At 63.3% G+C, this 19664-nt stretch overlaps 2 protein-coding genes across 3 annotated transcripts in view; both read right to left on the reverse strand.

Moving 5' to 3' along the window:
- Positions 1-113: 113 nt before the first annotated feature.
- AKNA (AT-hook transcription factor) lies at positions 114-16398 on the reverse strand. Its single transcript, XM_075112658.1, is given in 24 exon segments — positions 114-2153; positions 2447-2612; positions 2901-3026; positions 3627-3725; positions 3815-3919; positions 4155-4258; positions 4495-4668; positions 5073-5259; positions 5493-5725; positions 5954-6060; positions 6169-6370; positions 6566-6739; positions 6830-6957; positions 7085-7247; positions 7336-7436; positions 7551-7610; positions 7726-7883; positions 8046-8196; positions 8721-8795; positions 9355-10340; positions 10478-10747; positions 16207-16279; positions 16281-16367; positions 16369-16398. Coding segments are annotated over 24 exon segments (4236 nt in total). The 3' UTR covers positions 114-1876.
- A 412-nt stretch (positions 16399-16810) lies between these two features.
- WHRN (whirlin) overlaps positions 16811-19664 on the reverse strand; it is a 57360-nt gene continuing 54506 nt past the window's right edge. For both annotated transcript variants that reach the window (XM_075111911.1, XM_075111910.1), the window contains 3 exons: positions 19017-19195; positions 18222-18344; positions 16811-17579 (listed from right to left, as the gene is read on the reverse strand). In XM_075111911.1, the coding sequence (XP_074968012.1) occupies positions 17397-17579; positions 18222-18344; positions 19017-19195 (485 nt within the window). In that variant the 3' untranslated portion in view covers positions 16811-17396. The remainder of the gene's footprint in view (positions 17580-18221; positions 18345-19016; positions 19196-19664) is intronic.

Consider the following 19664-nt stretch of genomic DNA (forward strand, 5'->3'; position numbering starts at 1 on the left):
GGAAATATTCTCACCAAACCCCAAATGCCTCCAAGGGGCAACAGCACAGCCTGGCGTGGTGTTGCCAAAACTCACCTGAGAAATGGCTTCGAAAAGGAAGAAAACCCCACAAGCCAACCAACCGCATTTATTTCATTCAAAAATAGGCGATTATCTTAGTACAAAATACCATCCAAATGGGTCTGCTGGTTATTACAAAATAGGAGATGAAAAAAAAAACCCATCATCTTTGCTCCTGGCTATTGCATTTAGATGCACAGGGCTGCACGCTCCCTGCGTGCTCCGGCTGGGCTGGGGCGGGTCGCAGCTTCCAGCGCAGCCGTGACCCGGCCCATGGGCTCGCTTGGGACACAGGTAGGAGCAGATGCAGCCAGAGACACATAATCCTCTTTGAAATCCTCCCTGCCACGTCCCCAACCCGCCCATCTCCCCCCAGAACGGGCAGCCCCCCTGTTCCCGGCCCCTCTCTGTCCCCCCCAGGCTGATTGGAGGATCTGGGCTCAGTGGCCTGGGGAGGCTCTAGACCTGAGTAGCTTGCCAGGGGTGTTAGCGATCCCCCCCCCCCCCCAACATGGGTCTTTGTACAACGACAACAACAAAAAAAAATCAAAAATAAATAAATTTGACACGGCACTTAAGGTAGGCGCTACACATACAGCAGGGGCGCTGCACGCAGAGGTGCTCGGGGAGGGAGGGGGGCTTTGGCCAGACGCACCCCAGGGGCACAGGGTGCAGGTCCCATGTTGGGTTGCTGGTGCTGGCGGGTGCAGCTGGAAGGTCCCCAGGTTTGTGGGGTGCAGAGCACCCACCTCTGAGGCACCATGACCTCTCCAAGGGGTGCTCCAATCACATATATTTTGCTAAAAAAAAATAGACATTAACTCATTGCAAAACCACCCTGGAGGTTCAGGGGCTCTGCAGACCCCCCTCAGGGTCCGATCCTGCCCGTGTCTTGGTCTCACAGGGTGATCTTTCCTCTACCAGCCCACATCCCCTGGGAATCCCAAGGAAAAATCCCAAATACTTCTTTTTTCCTGCCTGGACAACATTGTGGGTGGCTACAACCAGGGATGGACAAACCCCCCCCCTCAAATGCCCTGAAGGTTATGCTGGAAATTAAAAACAAAACATATGTATCTATATATAGATACATATATACACATACACACACATATATTATGTATCATCAACCCTAAATGAGTGATTTAGCTGCTTGATAGCTACCTTGGAGAAAAAAAATTCACATAAAAACCAGAAAAAAGAGCTTTCCTGGGGAAGACCTGGCTTGGTTCAAGTCCAGGGGCAGAGCAGAGGGGCGCATGTGGGTCGATCCCAGGGCATTGAGCCCCCGGAGGATGCCTAAAGGCTGGGAAAAGGGTTGAATAGGGAATTGCAGGTATTTCTGCCCACGCAGGCATGGAGGTAAACACAGCTGCCAATGGGGGCTAGGACCATGTTGCAGTAGGACCTACACAAAGTTGGAGCATCCCCAGAAGTGCTCAGCTCGGGGTGGCATCTGCCCTGGGGGACATGGGGCCACCCCGTTGGTCCCAGGGGATGGTGCCCTCCTGCCGGGGCTGTGCTCGCACCCCAGGGTGCTGTGGGGTGATGCAGGTCTTGGTAGACCTCTGCCCATGTCTTGCCCGGCAGCTTGGGTGGTCCTGAAAATGGACAGATGGACAAAAGTGATGCAGGCTGTCTAGAGCAAGCAGGATGGGGATGGGAGCTGGGGCAGGACCCTGTGGAGAAGCCTCCAGCCTCAGTGCCCCCAGATCCAGCAGGGAGCATCCAGTGCAGGGATGCTAATGGGGGGGACCATCCTCCTCCTCCCGCCCCTGAGAGGGCAGGGAGGGTTTGGCAGGCGCCGGCAGGACCCTCAGAAGAGGCAGGAGCTGTGCAGGTCCTGCGCGCGGCTCAGCTCGGCAGCCAGCGCCCGGCTCATGCGTGTGGTGGTGAGCCTCACGCTCTGGGCAGCCTCCATGGCTCGGCTTAGTGACCGGTTCAGCTCCTTCAACTCGTCCAGGGTCAGGCAGCGGTGGTGGCCAGCGGCGTGCGGCTGGGGGGGATGCTCTGCCTGCCAGCGCCCCGCAGCGCGTCGGAGGGGGACCCCGGCCATGGCTGGGGCTGAGGTAGGTACCGCTGGGGAGCAGTAGCTGGGAAGAAGAAGGGGACACGGGCTCAGCTTTGCTCCATTGGCTGTGCCCCCCCTTGTTTGTTACCCTTCTCCCCCACCTCATCCATCTCCAACCCCCAGCACCCATCTCCCTACGCTCACCCCCACGCAGACTCCCCACAAAAGGAGCCGAGGGCGGAGGGACCCCGCTCCCTGCCGGCTGCCACCCGGGTGCCTGGGCTCTGCAGGCAAACCAGCAGGTCCCTGGGGTGAGCAGGGACCCCCCAGGAGATGCTGACCTCCCCCCAGTCCCCCACCACAGAGCATCCTTACAGCACGGAGGGCGCATAAGGCACGAGGGGGACGGGTGCAAGGCAGCCGATGGCAGCGGCGGCACCAGGGCTGGCCACCAAGTACCAAAGTCCGGGCTGCTCCGGCTTCTCAGCTCGGGGACCAAGGCGGGAGCCTGGGGTGGATGTGCCAGTGGGGCCACGCTCTGCTGTGGGGAGGAAGGTGGTCAGATGTCCCCAGGGGTGTCAGGTGTCCCCAGTGAGGCGCAGTAAGCAGCAGCCCCAGGTGAGCCGCCCCGTGCCACCCTGGGCTGCCGCTGCTAGGTGGGAACACCCGTGCCCGCAGGGAGCAGGTGGTGGCACTGCTGGCTGTCACTTCTGTCCCCAAGCTGTGTGCCAGTGCTGTCCCAGGGGTCCGAGGGCTGCTCCCTGTCCCCCCACCCCAGCCCCCACGCAGGGACGAGCTGTGCCAAACACGTGCCACCCCCATCACCCACCGTGTGCAGCTCCATCCCTGCCGCTGGGCGGAGGGGGACCCGTGGGTGCCCTGCAAGTGGGGCAGCGCGTCCTCTTTGGGGTGCTGTGCTGGGGCTGCCTCATGGCATCGCCCACCCAGGAACCAGCTACGGAGAGAGGAGCGAGTGTGGCTGGGAATGTCCCCGCGCAGACCACGCAAGGGCGGTTTGGAAAGAGCAGAGCGGTTTGGGGGAGCGGCTGGGAGAGGAGGCAGAGGTCTTTCCCTAGAAGGGCAGCTGCAAAGGGGGGACTGCAAAGGTGGGGTCTGAAAAGGAGGGTCTGCAAAAGGGGAGGGTCTGTAAAAAGAGGGCTCTGCAAAAGGATCTCTTCAAAACTGGGGGGGTCTGCAAAGCACTCTGCATACTTTCAGCTCAGTTCCAGGCAGCCACAGGACCGAGCAGAGCCTGGCTCTGCGCTGGTACCCGGCAACAGGCTGGGTTAACCTTTAGCTAAAGGACAGGGCTGGGGACATGTTCCCACTGCTCCCAGTGACTCCAGTGTCTGCAGCCAGCACCAAGGAGTGGGGCAGGTGCTCCAGGGCAGGGTCCTCCAGCCAAGAGGCAGTGGGGAGAGCCCCAGGACTGAGGGGAGTGGGCTCATGTCTCCCCCCCTTCCCCAAGCCTCTGTTGTTGAAGTCATCAGCAGCTCTGTTAGGGGGCTTTAGGAAAGGCCAGAAGGGGCTGGGGGCTGCTCCCAGGGCCACTCACCTGGTGGCTTGCTCCCATGGCACCGGGGGCACCTCTGGGTGACTGGCTCCTCTTGGGGTGCCGGGGCAGCACGCGGCATCCTCGCCTGGTACCATGTCCCTGCCAAAACCCAGCATGAGCATGGCTGGGGACCCTAACGTGGGGGTGGCCGCCCTCAGCCACCGGCACCGACTGCCACTAGCACCCACCTGTATACTGTCCCCGGAATGTCACCGCACCCAGGGGGCTTCTGGGGCTTTTCCATGGGTAGGGGGTGGCCCGGGGTCCGGCGGGTGAGGGGTCCGACTCAGAGGCTGTGGTGGAGGAGAGGGAAGCTGGGTGGGATCCAGTAGGTCCAAACCCCAGATCTGCAGGGTCTGGCCCTGGGCTGAGCGGTGCTGGGTCCCACGGAGCCACCAGGACCTGCCCTGTCCCCGTGGTCCCGCAGCCCCACCAGCACCCTGCTGTTTGGGGAAGGGGAAGCGGCGTGCAGGGAGGAGCATGTCCCTGCTGTCACCTCCATCCCCACCCCAGTGGGGTCCCACTTACTGAGATCCAGCTCCCGCCTGTCCCGGGGCAGCGATGCTGACCTCCCCCTCCTCGTGGGTGCAACCCCGGGGGCTACCCTGCCCTGCACCGGGGGGCTCGGCTCCCTGTGGAGGGCATGGAGCTGCTGTCACCACCCAGGCCCCTCAGTGTCCCCTCAGGCATCCCCCTGACCCACCAGCCCAGCACAGTCAGGCTGCTCCCAATCCCAACCTCTCCTGTCACAGCAGAAATGGAACAGGCTGGGGCTGGGAGTGTCCCCACGCCCGTGGGACACGGTGCTGCCCCCAACCAGGGGTGGCTGCTGCCAATCCCCACTCTCCAGGTCCCCCCTGCCACCTACCCTGAGCGTGCTGCGTCCCTGGGGGACAGTGGTCTGCTGGCCACCGGCTGCCTCCTGGCTGGGGCGGCACCCGGGGTGGCTTTTCCCTCCGGATAGCTGCGGGAGCGGTGCAGGCTCTCCTCCAGCCTCCGCTGCAGCTCGCACACCTCATCCTGCAGCGCCCAGATGGCCTGGCTGCCGCAGGACAGAGACCACGGTGAGGGACACGGGCAGCCAGCAAGGCTCCCAACAGCGCTGGTTACTGCTGGGTGTCCTGGGGGGAGCAGCCCCGTCCTCCCCAGACCTCATGCCTTCCCTCCCATTCCCACCAGCCAGGACCCAGTCGCTCATGCTGTGATGCTCCCTAAAAACCAGCCTGGGGCTTGTCTGGGCTGGGGTCCAGTCTCAAGGCCAGCCCACACATGTCATGAATTTGGAGGACTCAGCCCCAGCTAGGTCCTGGCTCTCTGAGAAGGGAAAAACCTGCTGCTGCCCAGCAGAAGATGCTGGTGCCTCTGGGGACTGTGCTTGGTGGGGTCCCTGTGTCACCCGAGGGGGTTCGGTCCAGTTTTAGGGGGGGGGGGTACATAGACACTTACTCACGCTCCAGACGGGAGTCCAGCAGGTCGCAGCGAGCTGGATCGAGGGACGGTAGGTCAGGGGACAGTGGGGTGGGGGACCGTGTTTTGGGGGGTGGCGGGGACCTGGCCGGACCCCTGGCCATGGCGGGAGGGTGGCTGCCAGTGCTGGCACAACTCCTGCCTTCCGCCTCCGAGTCCGTGTGAGCTGGGGAGGAGGGGGGCATGGTGAGCTGAGGTCAGCAGCATGGGACATGGGGGTGTTTCCCCCCCAGGAGAAACCTGGGAAAGCAGAGTCAGCAGGTGGGAGGTACCCCCTAGCCAGCACCCCAAGCGGGTTGGGGGAACACCATGAACCAGAGCCTCTTCCACCTGCAGAGCCAGGGCCCCCCCAAATCTCTCCGCAGGGACATGTCCCTCCCCAGAACACTGCCTACTCACTGCCGTCACCGTCGGGTGCTGCCTCGCTGCCTGCCCTCTCAGCCCAGTGGGGAGGGGAGCTGCTCTGCGAGGGGGTGCTGCGGGGCAGGCGGGGCTCCCCCGTGCCGCCCTGCCCACCCGTGGGGTAGATGCCCATCCGTGCCGTCTTAGAGGGAAGCGGGGTCATCTCTCTCTTCTGCGGAGGCCGGAGGGTCACGGGGATGGGGATGGAGAGTCCCAGCGAGCCGGGGGTCCTGGGGTTGGGACGGGTCATGTGGGCAGCCCCCACACCTTGTCCCCAAGATGTGGTCCACCCTGCACGTCTCCAACCCCCACCCGCACCCCCTCACTCCTCCCCATGTCCTCGCTGCCTCTCCCCCCACCCCTGCTCCCCTTCAATGCCCCAAATCCCCCCAGACAGAGCTGACAGCCTGTGTCCCCAAATCCCCCCACCGGCACGAGGCAGGGACTCTGAGCCATACCCGGTGCCAGGGGGCCGGTGCTCAGGGGTGTGCATGGGGGGTGACACCCTGCTGGCCTCCGAGCCCACAAAGCCACTGTCCGTCTCTGGAGACACGATGCGCTGCTCCTGCAGATGCATTGGGAGGGCAGGGTTGGTGCTGAGCACTCCCAGGACCCCCCCCAGCAGGGTCTGAGGGTACCAGCTGATGGGGACCTGTAATCCTGGGGGACTCACCTTGCGGGGCCGAGTGGCAGCACTGCCCGCCCCACTGCTGTGGCTTGACTGGGGCACCCGTGCTGGCTCGGGGAGCCTCAGCGGGGGCTTGGCTGTGGTCAGCAGCTCCTCAGCGGTGGCCAGGGACAGGGGGCCCTGTGTCCCCCCTGGCCATGGAGGCTCCCCAGGGGGCAGCGGTGCTGCTGTCCTCTCCGGGGGGTGCCTGTGGGGAAGAGGACGGAGCATGAGTGATGGGGCAGAGCACCCGCAAATGTGGGAAAACGCCCTGGTGCAGCCAGCTCTCCCATGGAGGTGGTTAACTCTGAAGCCTATCAATGCCACTGACATAAAACCTGCGACTTGATGTAAAACCTCTCGCTTGTCCTGCTTGGGGAACTTGTGCTCCCACAACACTTACATGGTGGACGTGTCGAGGTCAGCCCCCTCCTCTAGAGACCGTGCCCTGCAGGGAACCTTGCTGGGGCCACCGTCTCCTGCCGCAGGGCCATCTGCCTCCTCCGGGGACCTGCTCCCTGCCAGGCTCAGCTGCTCCAGGCTCAGCGACTCTGGCAAAGACTTGAAGCGCTTGTACCTGGGGGAGACACACAGGCAGGAATCGGTGATTTTGGGGAGCTGATCCCTGCCCACCTCCCGCACCCCACCCCACTGCGAGGGCACTCACTGTGCCAGCAGGTCACCAAAATCCTCCTCCACTTGTAGCTGCTTGTGCCAGAGGGGCCGGGGCTGCCCCCCTGCCACCACCTTGGTGTCCCCCGCTGTCCCCCGAGGGCCATCCATCAGTGGGGGGCTCTGCAGGGCACAGTGGAAGGGGGTCAGAGAAGCATAGCCCCGAGCCCAGCCACAGCAGGGTGCCCCCACCCCAGCACCTTTGCACACCCCAGCCCCGTCTGTCCCCCCGCAGCCTTGCCCAGCTCACCTCGGGGTGCAGGGAGCCAGTGGCCGGCAGTGGGGAAGGGGCTGGAGGGGAGCGGGGCGGGGTTGGGTGCTGCGGGGGCAGCTGCCGCCTGGCCCCGGGCTCCAGCCGCTCCTTCAGCTCCTCCAGATGCAGGCCCAGGCAGAAAACCTCCCCTTCCACTGCGCTGCAAGACGGTGCCCATCAGTGTGGGGGAGACACGGGGGTTTGGGGCTTCACTGGTGGGGAGGGGGCGATGGGGGTCAAGCACCTACCGGTTGGGATCAAACTCCCCTAAGGCCTCCGGGTGCTGCTGCCGGGCTCGCAGGTACGCCTGCTCCAGCGCATTCTGCGCATCCTTCAGCTTCCTAAACCGCTGCAAGCACACCAGTGGCGATGTCCGAGCCTGCCAGCTCAGCCCCTGGTCCCCACCGGCCCCCCAGCCCCCCACGCATCCCTGTGGTGGGGTGCTGGGAAGGGGCTGACGCACCTGGAGCTGCTCCCAGGGTGCAGGGCTCCCCGCCTGGATCCAGCCTTCGAAGGACTCCACCTGGCCGGGAGAGAAAGGGCTGAGCCCAGCCCTGCTGCAGCCCCTGCACTGCTGCAGTCCCCACCGCTGCAGCCTCCCTCCCCAGCCCCCCACCCCGCAGCCCCCCGGGGCTTGCCTGCGCCTTCAGTTTGTGAGTCTGTCCTGCCAGCGTCCGTGTCAGCAGGGTCCCCGGGCAGCGGCACGACCCCAGGCAGGTGGGACAGTCCCCGCCGGGTGGAGGCGGGGAAGGAGGCTGGGGCGATCCCCCCCAGTCTGATGGTCCCAGTGCTGGAGCTGCAAGAAAACATGAGGACATGATGATGCTGAAGATGCCCCCACAGCACCAGTGACCCCAGCCATGGGGAAGCTGTGAGTATGGGGTCTTGGCTGAACATCCCCCCCAAAAAATGGACCAGGAGGGCGATGAGCTGGATGGGGAAACAGAGTTCAACTCACCTCCACCCGGCGAGGATGGCGGGGCCGGGGCTGTGCTGAACGCCGCCGTCCTGGCCTGCGGGATGCTGAGGGCCATCACTGGGCAGCCGGTGCCCACGGTGCCCACGGCGAGGCTGCGGCTGGGCCGCGGCGGGTCGGCGTACAGGCTCACCTGGGGCCAGGAGAGGGGATTTGGGACACCCACCCTGCACCCCAACCCCAGCGCTGCCAACCCTGAAGCACCCACCCCCATGGGGACGGCAGGCAGATGGGGGCGAAGGCGGGGGGCACGATGCAGGCAAGGGGCACAGCCAGACAGCCGTCCTGCCTCAGTTTCCCCACCCACACAGTGGGTACAGGAGGTGGCGAGGGTGCCACGGGGACGTGCTTCCGCCTGCTGCCCTGCCATTTCGGCGACGCGCCCTGCAGCCGCCCCCGCCATTTCGGGCTGTTTCAGCCCAGCCACTCCCCCGGCGTGGAGGGGAGCCTGCTGGCCTGGGAGGCACGGTGGCCCCCAGCTTTGCTGCGGGCGCTGCAGCAGCCTCACCCACCCTCCCCAGGCTGGCCTTGCTCAACCGCAGCTCCCTGGGAGGAGGAAGAGCACGGCCAGGGGAGGAAGACACCCCAGATAACCCTGGGGAGAGGGGAGCAGAGTGGGGAGACCCCCCCCGCAGCCGTCCCTGCCCCAGCACTCACCCTGGCGCCCAGGCGTAGCTGGTCGATGGTGTTCTCAGCCTCGGCGTACTTTGTCAGCAGCTTGTGGTAGTCGTCCTGCGGGGAGGGGACATGCAGCGGGTGGGGACAGGGGCTCAGAGGATGCCCGAGGGCTGGGGGGCACAGGGGGAGGTGGCACAGAGGGAGGCATCCTTGTGTGGGGACAATGGGGCCGGGGGGGGGTCCCCATGGGTGGGGGACACCCTGGGGGTGCAGAAACCCACCCCCCAAAGCACCCGGCCCATCTGGTGCAGATATGGCCCCTGCATGGGGGAGAGCCTCCCTCTCCTCCCAGTGCACAGGAGAGAATCCCAGGGGACCAGCACCCTCGGGGGGGCACAAGACGGGGGGGGAGGTGTAGCAGCATCCTGAGAGGAACACGAGCATCCCTGCTTCCAGCCCTGCGTGCTGCCCACATCCCTGCCTGGTCTTTCCCTCCTCGCCAGCCCCCACGCAGGAGCGGGAAGGTGACCAGCGCCAAACCCCCCCATCGGTGACACGCAGCCAGCTCATGGGGCTGGTGACATCTCCATTTCACCTGCACCCCCTGGTCCCCCCACCCTGGAGACTCTCCCAGTAAGGCCTCTCTGCTTGAACTGGGGGAGCTGGGCATTACCTGGAGCTGCTGCACCAGCTCAGTGGCTTGCCTGGGGGACCTGAACTCCTGTGGCAGCACAGTGGTGGTGGGGGGCTGCGGGGGGACCCCCTCCCCGCTGCTCAGCAGCACCTCCCGGACAATTTCGGCTGGTGACTTGAAGCCGATGGGGCCACCCGGGGCCCTGGGGCGGGTGGGCAGTGCTCGGCTCCGCGGCGGCCGGTAGCTCTGGTCGAACTTCACCCGCGCCTCCACCTTGGAGAGGTCGGGCAGGGGGTGGTTGAGCCGCCCTCGGCCGTACTGGGTGCTGTCGGTCGTGCCGGTGCCCGTTCCCGAGGGGTCCCTCATCTTCTTGCCGCCCGTGTGCTGCCGCCGGGGGCTCAGGGACCGCGACTGCCGGCTGGGCTTGGGGGACAGCATTGTCGGCACTGCTTTCTTGGGCACCCAGGACCTGTTGTGCAGCTGGGGTGCAGCGGGGGTCCCAGAACCCCAGGGCTCCCCAGTGGGTGTCAAGCCAGCGGTGCCAGGGGCTGGCAGCCCCCTCCCAGCCAGCTGGGGCTGGGGGACGGGCTTGGTGCTGGTGGCATCGGGGAGGTCGTCATCTGAGAGGTGCAGCAGGAGGCTCTGGCTCGGGGTCCAGTCCTGCCCGTGCCCCCCATTGGTGTCCCCGGCTGCGTCCCAGCCCCGGTGCCCATGGGATGGGGTGGGGGGGCCAGGGCTGGTGTCCGACAACCCTGAGGTGTCACCACCGTCTGTGCTGCAGCCACGGTGCTGACAGACACCTTGGCTATCCTGCAGCACCTCCGGGCTGCCGCTGGACCCCGAGCCCCACCGCCCCTCGTAGGAGAGCTCAGGGTAGGGCTCCCCATCGCTCTCCACCCCTGAGGGCCCCTCATCCCCCCCGGAGCTGCCCCGTTCCTCCTCCTCCTCCTCCTCCAGGTCTCGCTGCCGTGGGTGCCAGCGACCCTCCTCTGCCGGGGACCCCTCCTCCAGGTCCTTGCCATTGCCTGCAAAACACCAGCATCGCGGGGCTGCCACCAGGCAGCTGGTGCCCTCCAGCCCCCTCACAGCCCCCCTCAGCTCCAGCAGCTCCTGGGACCCCCCCCCACGAGGGTCTTTGGGCAGTGGGGAGGGGAGGACTCACCCCACGGTGGGCTCCTGGCATCCTCCCCCAGGCTGATGAGCCCATCCTCGTCCATCTGCCTTTCAAAGTCGTCTTCCTCCTCCTCCTCCTCCTCCTCCTCTCCCTCCCAGTGCGTCAGCTCTGTTTGTGTCCAGCGCAGCCATGGTGCCGGGCTGGCCATGGCCCGCAGGCACAGCGTCGCCGTCACTTGTGCCGCTTCATGGCCCGGCAGCAGCAGCGGGCCGGGGACCTCCTTGCCGCAAATGTAGGTCACATCATCGCCACCGCGTCCTGGTGGGCCAGGGAGAGGGAGGGATGCTCAGCAGGACACAGCGGGCTCTGTTTGAGGTGCCGACCCCCGCTGCTGGGGCTTTCCCTGTCCCCAGACTCCGGGAACAAGAGCAACGCCCCATGATAGGGAGCGACATCCTTCGGCCCCCCCCTACCCTGCATCCCACCGTCAGCGTCATGAAGCTACTGCGTCCCTCACAGCCATGATGGCCCCCGGAGGTGCCCATAGAAAGGAGCCCCCCAGGGTCACCCTAAAAGGCTTTTCCCTGCCATGGTGGCCACTGGGGGACACCCAGCCCATGCTGGTACCCTCCAGACGTCACCCTGACTGGGCAGCCATAACCTGGGGACTGTCAGCAGTGCCATCATGGCACAGGACAGTGCCGGGGGGGGGCAGGAGCACCCCAAGGCCCCTCCAGCTCTGGCGGGGGGCTGACAGCACAAGGGATCACAGCAGAGGCCCAGCACACTCACTCCACTGATGACCTAAAAGCAGGAGCTCCCCCTCGCCCCGCTCCTCAGTGTGCCGGGGTTCCCAGAGCTGCAGCGGCAGCTCAAGAGACAGAAGATGCCAAAAAAACCAACTGCAGGGCGGGTAGCAAGCAAGGCCATGGGGTTTTCCCAGCAACTCCCCTCGGCTGGATTTGAGCCCCTCCCTCCCAACCCAGTTTTGGCCATGGGGTGCCGGAGGCAGCAGCTGCCCACGTGCCGGTGGCTGGTACCAAGCGTCACCGGCAGCCACCCACGGCATCCTCAACCCCATGCCGGAGCGTGGAGGAGCAACTGGCGTCATGCAGGGTACACTCACATCCCCAGGACACCTCCATCACCGCGACCCCATTGGGGGTCCCCAAAGCAGCATCCCTCTGAGCACCCCAAAACCTTCCTGAGCCTGCAGGGCAGCCGGGCTTTTGCAGAAGTAGGAAACGATGATGGGGTGCTTCCTGCAAGTTTGCAGGCGGACGCAAATTTTTTAACCCCATCAGTCCCTGCGCAGTGAAGGCCGAACCCTCCTCCCATGCCACTTTTCATTAAAACCTTTATTTTTTAATCCAGTTTGGAGCAAAACACCTAAGTAAAACGGGGGTGGGGAATATCCCAGGGACCACTGGCAGCTGACCCCTCCAAAAGACATCAGGATGAGGGTCTTCCACGAGGACAAGCAGACCCAAAATTCAGCCATACCGCCCTGAAACTCAGCCAGGTGGACCCACCCCTTGGAAATCCGGGATACGGGCTTTGCCCCCACCCCAAGATGCCGCTCGCAGCCCATGATGCTGCAGCCGTAACCAGGCTCCGTGGTACACCCTGGCACATTTGCAGGCAGGCAATTAATCCAGCTTGTTACTGTGTAATTAGTGGCATGCAGAGGAAAGCTTGCACGGGCGCCTGGCTGCTAACAAAACCATGGCACGGGCCCTGGGGTGGCTGCATTTAGCTGGAGGGTGCTGCAGTGATTTTGGGGTGCTCATGGCTCAGGGATGGCGGTGATGAGCAGCAAACCTATGGCGCCCACATCCTCCGGCAAAAGTCCTCTAACCTGCTCTGAAGTCTCAGATCTGCAAATCCCCTGCCTTAAATCCTGCTGTTAGTAGGGTTTTGGGGGTTATTTTCTGATGCCATCTGGCATCAGGCTCTTGGGCATCATCCTTACACCACCAGCAGCCGCTCCCAGCCCTGCCTGCATCCTTGGGGCTTTCCAGGCAGGGGGCAAACCCCAAAGCACCCCTTCGGGTCTTGCAAACCTGCCGGGGTATTTGCACAAAGCTTCTCCCCATGTGCCGACCAGGCAACTCCATTTTCTACACCCAGAGATGCTCCACGGCTTCTCCAGCCTCTGGGCAGGACAGGGCTGCCCACGGGATGCTTCAGGCTCTGCAGCTGCTCAATGCAGCTAAAGGTTTTGGCTTTAGTCCCTCTCTGAGCTGGGATGTTTCCAGCCCCAAGCCCTTGCCCACATCCTGGCCTGGAGAAGCATCACATGAAAGTGCCCCTGACCCGCCTTGAGCCCCACAGCATCCCTGAGAGATGAGGAGCCCCAAACACCAGCCCTGGGGAGTGGAGGGGGGCAGTGGGAGTGCAGTGGGTGAAACGAGCTTGTGGGTCCTGTTGTCTTGGGGCAAAGCGGGTTAAAACATTTCCTACCCATTTTGGCAGGCCAGTGCCTGGATCATGCCTAACCCACACCCCATCGGCTGTCACCCCATTTCTGAGCAGTGTCCCCCTGGGCTGCACTGCCCGCAGCAGCCGCAGACTCCAGGATCTGCTTGCAAATCCAGCCACATTTATCGCTTTCCCAGAAAGTCCCTCCACTGACGGTCATGGTGGTTAAGAGAGAAAAACCTTGGATTTTTTTTTTTTTTTTACCCTTTGAGTGAGTTGCTCGCAGTTATGGTAGCACAGAAAAGCTTGAAAAATGATGCGGCTACGTACTCAGGAGCCACAAAGCAAATGCAAGCAATCCCAAGTGTGTGTGTGTATGTGATGTATATATATATATTTCTTTTTAAATATATATATTTTAAATCTTGCTCTCTGAAAGCCAGAATTTTGCAACAGGGCAGGCAGACAAAGAGCTGAAAAGAAATTTAAAAGCCTCTGCTAGAAAATGTCTTTTACCCTTGAACTCTGCTCTCCCTGAGACCCTCAGCCCCTCTCCTCCCTCTGCCTCTTGGCCTAGGCTGTCCCAAATTGCGCCTTGGGGCTGGAGGTGCTCAGGCGAAGGAGGGGTTGCTCAGGGCACTGATGAGTGCTTGCTAGGTCTCTGCCGGGCCAGCAGGCAGGAGGGGTTGCCTCTGCCTGTCCCTGCCCTTGGCTCCTAATCTCTGATGCCCTTTGCAGGCAGCTTCACCCTCCACCACAGCAATCCTGTTCCTGCCCTGCAAACCCTTGCGGGACAGGGAGGGGTGGGGCTGAGGCCACCCAACTCATTGCACGTGTGAGGCAGAGGAACAGCAGTGCAGTCAAGGCCGATGTGAAGCAGCGTGCAGCCCCGTCGCTGCTCCTGGGTTTATCTGTGGTGACAGCGGAGGAGACGCCACAACCCCCACCCCAGGGTTCCCGCCGTGACATGGCGAGGGGGGGGACAGGGCCACTGTCACTCAGCCTTCGCTGCCTCATCAACCCTGGGTAGAGCAGGCAAGTTGGGGGGGGGGGGGGCTGTAACCCCCTGCCTCCACCCCTGCAGCGTGAAGGTGATGTTCCCCAAGCGATGGGGAATAACCGTCACTGTGCCCCCCAAAAATATATCCCCTCCCACGTCCCTGGGGCTTTAACTCCCCTCCCGGGTAAGGGATGGATATTTTATTTTCCTAAACCACCAGCTCTAAACCCAAACTCAGCTCCAGAGAGCCATTAATCTCCCAGAGGTGCCAGGCACCCGCACCCCCGCAGGGGTCTGCACCCCAGCACCCCAGGAAGGCAGGCAGGCAGTGCCAGCAGCCCTGCCCACAGCTGGAAACCTCCGACTGCAGGATTTTTGGATAAAAATCTCTGAGCCCAAATCCCCGTGCAGCCTAGGGCTCTGCAGGGGGGTACTGCCCGCGCATGCACTGTATAAAAACCCCACATTTTTCTGCTTGAGTGTCTAAAAAGAGAGGTTAAATGCAAGCAGGGGCTGATGTCTGGTCCAGGCGACCTGCAAAGGAGGGCTGGGGAGGGCTGTTTTTTGGGACCATGGGTTTCTTGCAGCCTCCCCGCGCTCCCCTTCCCCGCCTCAGCTCGCCTTTTTGTCCAAGCCCCTAGCAGGAGCCGCACGTCAGCGCTGCCATCCAAAGGATCTCTTCTAGGGGGGGTTTGAAGGAGGCCAGAAGAACGGCCTTGGGCTGAAACTTGGCAAGGGGTCTCTGCACTCCAGGAGGGAGGAATTCCTGGGTTAGAAACCTTTTTTTTTAATCCCACAGAGTCCCATTTTTATAAGCATAAAAGAGGGCAGAGAAGTGGAAACGCTGCTTTCTTAGTTTACGCCATTTCCCAGTCTAACAAGGGAGAAACCATCATAGTGAGGAACAGCCTGACAAACCTTCCTCATCCTCTGAAAGCACACACGCCTGGTACTACCCCATCGCTCTAAAGCCCACGTGTCCCCCCAGTTCCTCTGCCCAGAAAGGCTGTGTCCCCCCAGATCCCCCACGCCAGCACATCCCCGCAGAGAGGAACCGAAACCCCACGGAGGCAGCATCTCTCCATCACTTGCGTGGAAGCGAAGCCCCATGGCGGGACAGGAGCTGCTCCTGTGGCCGCTTTCCTGCCTCCTCCCCAGCACACGAACCCTCCAGTCCTCCGTGGGGACCTGCCCTGGAAATCTGGGGGTGCACACCCTGGGACTGAACCCCAATGTACCGACGGGAGCCGGGGTGAGCCAGCGACTGCTGGTGGCTGCAACACCAGCCAAGGGTGGCCTTAATCCTTGTCTGGAGGGAGCTGCCACCGCGGCAGAGCCGGTGGCACAGAGATCCCTTATTAGCCCGGGGAGGCAGCGGGGGACGCGGGAGGGCAGCCGGCCCTGAGCAGCCGGGAGCGTGTGGTGGGGTTAACCAGCAACGGGCTGCGTTTGGATAAACAGTGCCTCGACTGCTACGCGCTCCAAGGAGTCCTTAAAACACCCCCGCCTGGATCGTTTCGAAAGGGTGCTGCAGAGCAAGGGAAGCCCAGGGCAGCCGGCTGGTACCCACGACGTGACTTTAAGGAACTGAGTGAGCTCAAAGCTGCCCTTTAAATAAAAGGAGGAACTGAAGCTGAAGGCAGCCCTCGCAACTTCCTTGGAGGAGCCGCAGGCAGCAGCACGGCCTTGCGTCCCGCAACCTCCCCGTGAGCCCCGGGCTCGGCTTTGTGCCGCCCTTCACAGCCGCGGCCACGCCAGCCTGATGAAACCCTCCCGCAATCCTCCGGCCGCACCTTCCGCACACAAGCAGGGTGGCAGATTCGGCCCCGGAGGGGAGGAAGCGCAGCAGTAAGAAAAGTTATGACAAGTTTCCTCGGGGCCAGGAAGGCGCTGGTGGCATGGGGCGGCGTGGGGAGGACACGTGTTGGCGAGAAGTGGCGCAGCGACATGCCCCGCATCCTCCCAGCGCATCTCCTCGGCTTCCCCGCTCCGCCCAGGGACCCCAACCGGCTCCCAGCTGCGCGCCACCCCTGCCAGAGCCGGGCTCAGCAGAGCCGGGGGGGGGTGCTGGATGCGGCCCCCGGGATGGAGTCATCCCCGCGGGTCCCCAGCTGTGCATCCAGCTGTGGCCCCAGCGCTGCCCCCTCTCCCTCCCTCCAGCTGCAGCAGGCGGCTCGCAGGGAGCAGCCTCGCCGCGCAGCGCCGGCCCCACGCCCTGAGCCAGCCCCAGCGCGCCCCCCCCCCCCCCCCAGCTAGGGGGGCACATCTGGCCCGAGGGCAACGCTGGAGGGGAGACGGGCCCCCCCGCGCCTCGCACAAGCAACAGCTGCCCCGCGAGCGCCCCGCGGCTGCCCACCTGCAGGGAGGGCCCGGCCAGCCCCTCCTCGCCCGGCGCTGGGCGGCTCCGCACGGTGGCCCCGAGCCCGGCCCAGCCGAGCCCGGCCCAGCCAGGCCCGGCCCAGCCACCGCCTCCTCCCGGCCCGGCCCCGCCGGACAATAGCGCGGCCCGCCGGCGGCGGCGGGGCGGGGCCCCCGCCCTCATTAGCATCTCCGCGGCTGCCGGCCAATCCGCGCACGCCGCCCGCGGCGGAACGGGAGGCCGTTAGCATAAACCCCGGCCTACCCTGCATTTGCATAGAACGCGGCGGGCGACCAATCAGAGCCGCGGCGGATGGCGCTCATTGTCATAATTTATGCAGCGCGGGCACCCCCTGGTGGGTCGCGGCCGGGGACCGGGATCGGGATGAGATGGGGGTCGGGATGGGATGGGATGGGATGGGGATGGGGCACCGGCACCCGCACCCCCGGGACGGCCCTGGCAGGGGCTGGGGATCCCGCAGATGGGGAGTTGTGCCCATTGCCCACCACCACCCGCCCCGCAGTGCTGGGGTGCCCCGTAGGCACCCCCGCCCCTTGCCTTCCTACCCCCCAGCCCCCATGAAACCCCCACAAACCCAGCCTTTTCCTAACCCCATAGATTTATTGAAAAATTAAAAGCACAAGCTCTGTATATATAAATACAACGCCATTGCCAGCAATTTACAAGGCCTCCGGTTGCGCTCTCTGCACCCATCACCCGTGGCACCCACCTGGGCATGGGGGCGAGCACCTGCGGGGACAGCGACCACCCAAAAACCCCTCCAGCCTGAGCCACGGGCCCACCTTGCTCCGCGTGTGGCACTCAAATGACAGTGGGGGACACCCAGACCTCCGCCATCCTCCTGCCTCGCTCCCCAGCCTGGCCAAGGGGGAGTGGGTATCCCTAAAAGGCAGCCCTCACCCCCACCCTAGAGAGGACAGGGATGACGATTTTAAGGGACGTGCACTGATTCCTGCCCACTCTCAGCCTGCCCTACCCAGGCAGTGGGAGTCTGCGGTGGGTGGGGGACATTTGGGGATGAGCTGGGGGTGTCTGTACGTGCGGGGTTGCACAGGGGGGACGAGGGCCCTGCATGGTTGGATGCTGCTTTCACACCTCAGCGTTGCTTTTCATCCCTGTTTGGGTGCTCCCGTCCCAAGCCACTCTCCCAAAACCCATTCACATTCCTAAAGGGCAACGTTGAATTCTGTGACCAAGAAATCAATGTAGTCCTTTTCCTTCAGCTTAAAGGCTTCAGCGATGATGCGGGCGGCTTCCCGATGCTCTTTGCCCCGTAGTCCTGTGCCGTTCACTTCCAAAATGACATGGCCCACCTTGAGCTTCCCGCAGTTGTGAGCTGAGCCTCCGCGCTGTGGGAGAGAGGTGGTCAGCTCATGGTCCCACCTCTCCAGGCTCAAGTCAGGGATGAAATACAGGCAGTTTTGGGAAAATATGAAATATTTCACATTTTGGAAAGAGGGGATGGATTTGGCTTCCCTCCTGCTTGCTCCTGGAGCACAGCGCCAGCTGGGATGGCCAAGAATAACCAAGGCAAAATCAGCTCTGCTTTTCTTTTGCTGTAAATAACTTGAATTTTGCCCCAAGTAAACAGCAGAGGAAATAGCGCGGGGAGACAGCTCTCCAGGGCTCCGTTCCCTGGCTATCATCCACCACCTCCCCTCCCCCAGTCCTCTATCTAAGCAGCAAAAGGGGGTTTCCAGACATCTGGAGACACCAGCCAAGCTTTGGGGCTGCCCAGGCTCTCTCTGAAATGTTTGCAGCAAATCCTTGGCTCCCAGGATTTGCTTCATGGTATGGGATCACCCACAGGACACAAACGCAATCCTCAGCAACCCCCCCCACACCAGCAGAATGATGTTACTGATGTTTGGGGAGATGCAGGGCTATAGAGAGGGAAAGCACACCTCCAAAACCCTCCTGAGGGGCTTTCCTGATGTCCAGTGTGGAGAGAGATGGGACGTGCATTGAGTTCTTTCCATTCTCAGCCCTACCTGGATGGTGACGATGCGGGGCAGCGGCTGCCGCGTGTTTGCTCCACCCTCGATGGCGATCCCCAAGGTCGGTGCGCTCTTGGACACTCGGATCAAACATGACGTGGGCTCCAGGAGCCCTGGCTGCGGGGAGAGACGGCAGTGCTGCCGAGGGAGGCCAGGCACCGTCTGCCTGCCGCGCTCCCTCTGCCAGGGCCCCACGGCAGGCAGGTTCACCCACGGCAGGCTTCCATGGGAGAGGGACCGACACGCTGCCTGCAGTTGCTGACTCCTGACATCCAGGATCCCAACTGTGTGCCAGTCGGGAAAGGCTTGGGGAGGAGCAGAGCAGCTCTGGGACTGCCTGCCTACGCCCCTCAACCTTGCCATCATCAGAAGTTCTCCAATTTAGTTCCAATACCTGATGCCACCTTCCCTTCTGGGCCACCGGTGGCTTCACTCATGGGGCACTGCCCTGCAGCTGTCCCCTCAGAGCCAGGGACTCTGCCATGGCCCAAGTAGCTGCTTGCCAGAGCTGGGAGGGACCAGATTTACCCAGGGTGGAGTGAAGCAGCCCTACAGTGCCCCTCTCAGCCCCTCCTGGCTCCCTTCCCCACAGCTCAGCCCGCCAGCGAGCCAACTCAGCTCGTTAAACAAGAGGATAAATAACCCGTGGAAGCACAAAAGAGGGGCTGCTGCCCACAGGCAGAGGGAGCAGAACTGAGGCAGCCAGGAGCAGTGCTGCCCCTTGGCAGCCCTGGGTGCCCACCTCCCACGAAAGGCAGCACCCCGAGGCTCCTGGGCACCCAGCCTCACCGGCTTGGAGGCCCCTTCTGCCACCCCCTCGCTCCTCGTGGCCTCCTTGAGGCTTCGGCTTTTCCCAGGGACCGGCTGCCGGCTCTTGTCCTTGCCGCTCATCTCGACCTCCCCGATGTCCACCCCGCTGTCCTCGCTGAGGGTCTGCCCACTGTCCGACAGCTGGGAAAGCGTGGAGGCTGGGGAGAAACGAGGGCTGTTAGAGGTCTGGCAGCGCGGCTCTGCAGCCAGCCGAGCCCCCACAGGGCCACATGCCAGAGGGAGGATGTCTCACCCGCTCCCAGGGCTGGGCAGGTTCCCTGGGATTTAGACCTGGACTTCAGGATGGGGTTCCCAAGCAGACCCCTCCCGAAGAGCAGAGCTGGGCACAGGGAGCAGCGAGGAACAAGTGGCCTCAAACACAGGTCTAGGATCCAACCCGGATCCCGAACTGGGATGGAGGGAGAGGGTAATGAGTTCAGCGATCCCGCTGGAGACAAGTTTGAGCCAGCCCATGCTCAGCACCAGGGTCTGGGAGGCGATGGGGTCAGACCCAAGCAAAAAGGAGCTGCCTCCCCTTTGAGGATGGAGACTCCGAGTGCAGGTAGGGACTCGGCCTCTGGAAATGAGTGTCAGGACAACGGTACGAGAGCGCCTGCAGAGGGGGCT

Source organism: Phalacrocorax aristotelis, chromosome 17, assembly GCF_949628215.1.
Source record: "Phalacrocorax aristotelis chromosome 17, bGulAri2.1, whole genome shotgun sequence".
Classification (NCBI taxonomy): domain Eukaryota; kingdom Metazoa; phylum Chordata; class Aves; order Suliformes; family Phalacrocoracidae; genus Phalacrocorax; species Phalacrocorax aristotelis.